Source organism: Lissotriton helveticus, chromosome 10, assembly GCF_964261635.1.
Source record: "Lissotriton helveticus chromosome 10, aLisHel1.1, whole genome shotgun sequence".
NCBI classification, from domain to species: Eukaryota; Metazoa; Chordata; class Amphibia; order Caudata; family Salamandridae; genus Lissotriton; species Lissotriton helveticus.
Window position 1 is genome coordinate 52,808,030 of NC_136071.1, and position 8,343 is coordinate 52,816,372.

Consider the following 8,343-nt stretch of genomic DNA (forward strand, 5'->3'; position numbering starts at 1 on the left):
GACATGGTGCCGGCAAAGGAACAAACAAGAGCGATAATCGACCCAGAAAAGGTGGTGTGTCTGGTAACAGCTGACCGTTTCATTGAACAAGTGCAAAAGGACAGAGACCAGATCCAATGGAGACATTGGGCAAGCCAGAACAACAGCCGAACCATCCATCATGGAGTGCCCTTACATGGAGGGAAGTTGTTTTTGCCCTCGCATGATCTGCGTCTCCAGGCGTTCAACTGGTGCCATGGGGACGCTTTGGCAGGCCATCCTGGGGTGAGAAAAACAGTCCATCTCGTGAAACGCCATTTCTGGTGGGATACTCTAGTGAAAGATGTAGAGAGATGGATAGGACATTGTGACACTTGTGCGAGAGCAAAGGGGGATCATTCCATGAGCCGAGGGAAACTCAGACCGCTGCCCACTCCGTCACGTCCTTGGCACACCATCAGCCTGGATTTCATCGTGGGTTTGCCCATGGATCAAGGGTACAACGCGATTATGGTGGTAGTGGACAGCTTAACAAAAATGGGGCACTTTATTCCTTGCAAGAACCTTCCTACTGCTAGCCAGACTGCTCAACTGCTCTTGACTCAAGTGGTACGGATTCATGGACTTCCACGGGTGATAATCTCTGATCGGGGGCCGCAGTTCGTGGCCAGGTTCTGGCACATGTGGTGTAAGGCCTTGAAGGTGGAAGACGCTCTGTCCACCAGTTTCCACCCTCAGACAGACGGTCAGACAGAGCGTCTGAACCAAACACTCAAACAATATCTGAGGTGCTATTCGGAGGAAGCTAATCACTCATGGGTCTCTCTTCTCTGGTTGGCGGAGCTTTCGTACAATAACGCTTGGCACAGCGCCATAAAAGAATCTCCTTTCAAGGCTAATACAGGATTCCACGCTAATACCTTGCCTTTGACCATACCCAGCGAAGTCCAGAACCAACCCAATGTAGCAGCACACGTAAAGGCCTTGCTGGAGACCCATCGACAGATCCAAAAGACTCTGGTTCAAGCAAAAGGCTCATATAAGAAATGGGCAGACAAACATCGACAGGAGAGCCCTGTGTACCAGATAGGGGACAAGGTCTGGTTGTCCACCAGAAACATTCGGTTTAGATATCGCAGCATTTTCCATCCTCGCTTTATCGGTCCCTACGCTGTCATCAAGAGGATCAACCCGGTGGCGTACAAGCTGAAGCTGCCCATGTCTATGCGTATACACCCAGTGTTTCACAGCAGTTTGCTGAAACCAGCTGGCTCGTTGCGATGTAAGGCCGCGCCACCGGTGCTGAGGGACGGACAACTGGAGTTCGAGGTCCGGCGGATTGTGGACTCAAAGCTCCGCCAGGGGAGGCTGTGGTTTCTTGTATCTTGGAAGGGCTATGGTTCAGAGGACGACTCGTGGGAGCCCAGCTGCGACGTCCACGCTCCACGCCTGATCCGCTCCTTCTTTGCCCGCAACCCGATGAAGCCGGGCGCTAGGAGGCACAGGGCAGGGGGGCGTACTGTCAGGGTCTGACTGAGGTGCCTACCTAGATTTGGACTACATCTCCCAGAATGCTTAGCATGAAGGGGGAGGGCCTCAGAAGGCATATCTTGATGTGGACGCCATCTACTGGTGCTTGTGATTTGTCTTTTACGAGTCATTGATGCGGACGCCCTGTCCCCGCGGAGTTCCAGGGGAGGAGTGGTTCGTTTGCTCTGTGGCTGCGGAGCAAGTTGTAGTTAACTGCGCAAAGACAGGTACCGGCTGGTACTGTCTGAGGTTATTGCCGCAAGGCGCGTGAGACGCTAGGATTGCCCCCTCCGCGTTCTTGCGATACTGTTTGGTTCTGATTCTGTGAGTGAGCAGGAGACGCCTGGATTTCCCCCTCGCTGTCACTCACGGGACGCAGATTCTTCTGTGCGGCAGACACCGGCTGGTGCTGCGAACCATAGGTGGCGAGGGAGACGCGGGATTTCACCCTCCGCGCTTACCTATACTTAGACGGTGTTCTCGGCTGAGAACACCGGTCAGGAGACGCAGGATTGCCCCCTCCTGTTGCTGAGACATTTGTTTTGTTGTTTCCACTACTCGAACTGAGAGTAGGAGAAGCCGGCTGGCTTTCTATGGATGTTCATTTTACTTTTCCTGCCTTTATCAGCGGATGCTGTTGTACCTTACTAGAAGCGACTGGGAGAGACTGTTATCTATCCAGAAGCCTCTTGAGAACCCCATTTTCAGTTTTTCTTTCACTGGGAACTGGTGAGTGACTGAGGGTTATGCAGGTGGGAGTATGATGTATGTATCTCTATCAGATATTAGACAGGCTGTAACGTGTAGTTCTTTCCTTTAGCCTGAGGAAGACACCATCAGAGGGAAGGGGCCATTTACCTGAGAGTTATCAGGTGAGGATTCACAACAGCAATTGTGATATACCAAAGGGTTTTAGAGTGCAGTGGACTAACGTGTCCTTCCTTGTCATTACAGGTCCTTATCCCTGCTGTTCCCTTACCCTTCCCTGTTTTCCCTCGCCTGACTGCTCATACACTCTGGAAATACTCAGACAGAGTGTGGGGACGTCAGGAGGTGGACCCCAATTGAGCATCTTTCCGATCCTGAGGAATAGCAGCCGTGACAGACTTAACCTGGCAAAGGGAGTGTTCGCACCACTAAGCTCATTTGCACCTGCTCATGTTGGTGTTTAGGGGGGAATCTCTTTTGAATCTTTATTGGAAATTTGCCATCTGGTGAGGCTATGCATCTTTACCCTCCTTGGCTGACTGCAGGAATCCATGCTGAAAGGTCAGTACAAGAGCAAACCAAAGAATAGTACGTGGCTCCATTTTCTGGAAGCACCAAAGATGGATTCACCCGTTCTGTTCAAATTCTGTGAGATCTTCCTCTGGTATAATAAATCTCCACGTGAGTTATTATGTCAAAGTTTGCATAGTTGGGCAGCAGCAACCTGCTGATCAAAGTCAGTTCATCATTTACAGTTTGAAACTGTAGCCACACAGATTTGAGTATGAGTTCTCTTCACATACTGGCTACAGGATAGGTTACCACAGTGATGATGGCAAGTGGTAACACACAAGACATACACACTAGACATACATTGAAATGTACTACATTCAGAGACCTGCTCTGACAGCTAAACTTGTGCATTCCATTTAACCAGGCCTTAGAGATTGTTATAGCTTGAGGGCAGTCTTTGCAAAGGGTCTGGAGCCACTCAGGTAGGAGGTAAGTTCTTTATTTCACCTTTGGCTCCAAGGTTACAGCCAGTTCTAATTGTCATCTCTTAACATTTTTAAGACTGTATATTTTCCAACTGTTATTCCCAAAAGGGGTTTGGTTTTCCAAATCTAACCTGCCTCCATGTACCTGTGACAATATTTCCATCTGTACCTATATGCACATATCTGCAGAAGCGTTTTGCCTTTTATAGACCCTCCAGGCAATTGCGGTCCTCTGACCAACTCCTGATACAGAACCCTCGGTTCCGTCGCCAAAGGCTGGGTGGCTGCTCTTTCACCCGTAAAGCGGGTCTTGCCTGGAATGAGCTTCCTCTGGCCCTTAGGAGGGTATCGGACCCGCTTGTTTTTAAGAAGAAGTTAAAAACTTTGCTTTTCTGAGGGTTCTCTCTTTCTCTCTCTCCTTCGATTGTTATGTGTATGTGTTTTTTCCTCGAATAGTCATGTGGGGGGCTTTCTTGTGAATCAGCGCCGGGATACTTCGAGTAACCGTGCGCTTTATAAATACAGTATAACATAACATAACATAACATAGTACTTTTATGTCCAATGTTCTCCACCCTCCGACACAAATATTTCAGGACTATATTGTTTGCATGTGCTTTTAATGAAATAAGACCTGTTTTCCTCTACTTGCAGCTTTTGGCTACTCCCTGACTGTTTTTTTGTCTGCCATTTTTTTGATTGGTTTTTAAGCTCCACTCATTAGTCATTTAATTGCCTGAGGAATGCTTTTTAATCTCTATAGTATGTAAGAATTGTTTTTTAAAATGTGACTGTTTTTATGCATCATGGATTGATCTATTTCTCTTAAAATTGTATTTATCTATTCAATCTTGCTTGTTTTTTTTTTAATGTTTTTATTAACTTTTCAAGATACAGTGGTGTTCATCACAATCATACAGTGCAAGACATACAATTGTACCTTATGAAATCAAGCAAGAGAAAGGGGTTGGGTACCTTTGACATTATGCTTTACAGTTTATCATTATACATTCAGCAGTGCGAAATCTTGCTTGTTTTTGATGAATATCTTCTTATTCTGAAAATTGAATAGAGGGCAATTGATTGAGTGCCTTCAGTGTCTTGTGTTAAACCCCTGCCCTCAGCTACAAAGGAGACATAAATCACATTTGCCCTAGGAAATTGGACTTCATTTAGAAAGTTAGACAAGTAGGCATCAGCACTTGGTGTATCTACTGCATCTCAACATACTATAAAGCTGCCACAAAAAAGTGGGGAACAGAGGGTATCCCTAGTATTTTGGTCACACTAAAATTGAGCTTGGAGAGCATCAGATTAACAGTTGGATGGATTCCTCAACCTCTCCTCAAAGGAAAACAAGAACTGGCAAAGCCTATAGGCATGACCCTGGTTTTTAAATGGTTCATTTGATGCAAACATATGCCACAAACAAAAATGCCATGTGATCACAATAAAAGGTTCAACATTAAAAGAAAACATTCACTGAAGTAGGCAGTTTACTAGGGATTTTTGACCAAAAATCCTTTCAGTTGTACCATGCATCTGCTCATTATTATTAGTGAAGGACACAAAAATAATTCACTACAAAATCAAGCAACCAAGTTGCAGATCGCTACAATCTTACAGTGTGATTACACCCTTTATAACAGCAACTTAAAGAAGAAGACGGAAAATAAAATATCACCACTGGACACCCAAAATACGAGGCAAATAAATAGCTGGGAACCAGCTTTGTAAAAGAAGAGTAAGGAATTGTGGAGTCAACCAAAGGGAAAAGAGACAATAAGTAAAGTTGGCAGCCCTTTGCTCCATGTAGAAAGCTGCAAGCGTTGAAAGTAAATGTTTAATTATAGTCTGATAGCTCAGTGGATGAAGCCCACTGACCAAAATCTACTCACTCCTTGTGTATTATGTGCATGACATTTTTAGAAAAACAATAGTCTAGTGAGACAACTAAGGCTATCTTAACCCCTTCCATGCTGGTGACGTACCCCAGCCGTCACGCCCCACGGTGGGCGTGTGCTGATGACGGCTGGGGTTCGTCACGGCCCGCCATGTTCTAATGTTTACCGCACAGCAGAAAAATCGCGGCCACAGCCAAGGGGTTAAAGGCCAAACCTAAAATAAAGAACAACCTCAAGACAAAGGAGAAACAGTGCATGATATTTGTTGTCTTAGGGTGTCTGAGTCAGTGTAGGAGAGTTTAAAAGGTTGTTGATGAGGGAATATATGAGACACATGTTGGAGATTAGAGATTGTCAATGACTGTCCTTGATCTTTATATACCAAAGAATGTCTGATCTTGGTTTTGTTGTTTGCAATAAAGGTAAGTCTGTAGCAGCCTGCATGTCCCCATTCTATACTCGTCTGAGTTGATTTCTAGAATGCTGAGAGTGAAAAATGTAATAAAATGTTGGTGTGTGGTATGGAGTGGAAACTAGGAGATAAGAGATAGGGACAGTTGGAGACAGGATGGATCCATGACAAAACCCACCTTCTAATAAAGAAATTACCTCTTATATGAGTGGCTCCAGACTTTTTATGCGGACCCGGTCCTTTAACTTCACAAGCACCATAAAATAAATCTACAGATTACCATTTCCTTCAAGTTCTAATTCATATCATACATTTTAAATTTAGGCAAATTTGAATTATTTTTAGCATGTACCACTCCTCTGCAGGTGGTGCTTGGATACTGGTACAGCGCATCACCAGAGTACGGCAGTCAAAGAGAAACTATTCTGGCTTAAAAATAGACCCTAAGCCCAGACATTAGAAGCTGAGAAAACTACAAAAAAAGTTGCCTAAAATAGGCTGATGTTATCATCTGTGGAGAGTGTTTGATTACAGATTTCTCAGCTCATCAAGAAATGAGGGCTACCAAACAACATGCTAGCAAACACTTACAATATGAAGTGGATTTTGCATCATGGGAGTGTTGACTGTTAGCAAGACAAATATCACTGCTCCATCTCCATTCAAGTAAACAGTAAGGAAACATCTTCTAGTGAAACCAAAAAGAGCATGTCACACAAACTGTGCAAGCACTAGCGACAATAAGTGAGCATCTTAAATGGACTAAAAGTAAGCAAAAAATTAGCCTTTTGGGTGAGACAAAACTCTGGTTAGTCTAATTTCAATATTAAGTGAAGCAAAACCTACAAACCATTGACTAGTGTAACAGTTGTCATATTCACATACAACAGTGTCACATACAGAAAAAGAGAAAACATGTGAAGGGAGAGAACGTGAAATTGAGCTAGTGAGTCTTGCACAACAAATTTGAATAAGAAACTTGATGGGAAAAACCTAACTGTGCATCAGCAATACACTTTTTATACGGAGATAAATTTGAATAGGTTAGAATAAGATATTGATGAAGAATTCGGTTTGAAGTTAAATATTACCTACCCTAGGTTTGGTTTATAAATCAGAAACAAAGACAAAACGTTTAGAACCTTGCAAAAGAAGATGCAGGTACACATAATCTCTTAAAGGTTTTTTTCATCAGTTCATTTCTTAGGCTGTATATGAAAGGGTTTAGCATGGGGACAATGATGTACATAACAGTTACTCCATTTTTCCTCTCCAGTGAGTAGTTTGAGTTTGGCTGGAATTCGGTGAATAGAATGGTCATGTAGTACAAGCTGACAACAATGAGGTGTGAGGAGCAGGTATTGAAGGCTTTACTCCTCCCCTCGCTTGAGCGGATACTCAAAACAGTTGAGATGATACGGATGTATGAGATCACTATAGGGATAATGGAGACCAGGAGTAGGAACGTGCCCACAGTGAAAATCAGGAGCTCAATGATGGTGGTGTCTGAGCAGGAGAGCTTCAGAAGTACAGACACGTCACAGAAGAAGCTCTGGATCAAGTTTGATGAACAAAATGACAGTGTGATGATCATCATACCGTATAGAAAGGAATTGAACAGACCACCTATACAGGCACCCGCCACCAATAAAATGCACACATTCTTGCTCATTGCTATAGAATACTGCAAGGGCCTACAGATGGCAACATATCGGTCATAAGCCATTGCCCCAAGTAGCAGATTGTCTGTGGTCTCCACACCAACAAAGACAAACAACTGTGCAATACAGCGTGAGTATGAGAAGGTCTTCCTCTGTGAGATGGTGCTGACCAGCAGCTGGGGCACTATGGCTGTCAATACGCAAATGTCCACTAGTGACAGGCTCCAGATGAAGTAATACATAGGGCTGTGAAGCTTTAAATCATTAGCAATGGCTGTCATTATGGCACTGTTGCTTACTAACCCAACAATGTATATTGTAAGGAAGAGGACAAAGAGTGTAGTCTGATGCTTTGGATTGTCTGATAGGCCCTGGTAAGTAAAGTAGATCACTCTGGTCTGGTTCTCCATGTCCATTCTTTTATCTGCAAACATCTGCAGGTGAAAAGTCATATTTTACACAAGAGAGTTAAGAACATTCAGCATTGACACCCTGCCAATATGTGAAAGTCTAATAACATGATAAAGTCATAAAAGTGACATTGCTGTGTCTAAAAATAGAAAAGAAACAGGGCTTATTATGATTTTAGATGTGTGGTAGCAGGCTGTCATGCCAGCGTCCTGCTGCCACACTGCCTAAGCCATAATGAAACCACTAGCAATATCCTAACTGGAATCCAGGTTGTGTGGTCCTGCAGCAACTGGCCCACAGTGGTTCAGTGGTAAGGCTCAAATGTCAGCCTTAGTAAGGCACTACAATGGGAAAGCCATTGCACATTCCTGCAGGGTATGAACCGTCAAGTCCATGCCCTGCAGGAACTGACGTGCATGCATACAATGGGGGCACACTAGGTGCTCCCCTGCATGTATCCCCTAGTGCAGAGGCGGGCACACTGCTATGAAAACTGTGGTGGTGAGGAAATTCCTAATATGCTTGGTGGTGCTGAAGCTGCACCACCAGCATATTAGGGTTCTAAGCCAGCTAAAAGACTGCCAGGGTTCAGTAGCAGCAGTCCCATTGTGATCCAACCCCTGTACTTGTAATAGCTAGGGTGGACCACCAGTGACTGCCACTGTGGGCTTGAGGGCCCATCGTACAGCCAATCGCAAAATAAGGCCCACAGTATTAGTAGGGGCAAAAGTTCCCTTGCA

The 8,343-nt window shown here is 44.5% G+C and overlaps 1 protein-coding gene across 1 annotated transcript; it reads right to left on the reverse strand.

Annotated features, from left to right (window-relative positions):
- Positions 1-6,666: 6,666 nt before the first annotated feature.
- On the reverse strand, positions 6,667-7,644 carry LOC144783841 (olfactory receptor 5AR1-like). Its single transcript, XM_078662593.1, has one exon. The coding sequence runs from the start codon at positions 7,642-7,644 to the stop codon at positions 6,667-6,669; it is 978 nt and encodes a 325-aa protein (XP_078518719.1).
- Between the last annotated feature and the right edge of the window lie 699 nt (positions 7,645-8,343).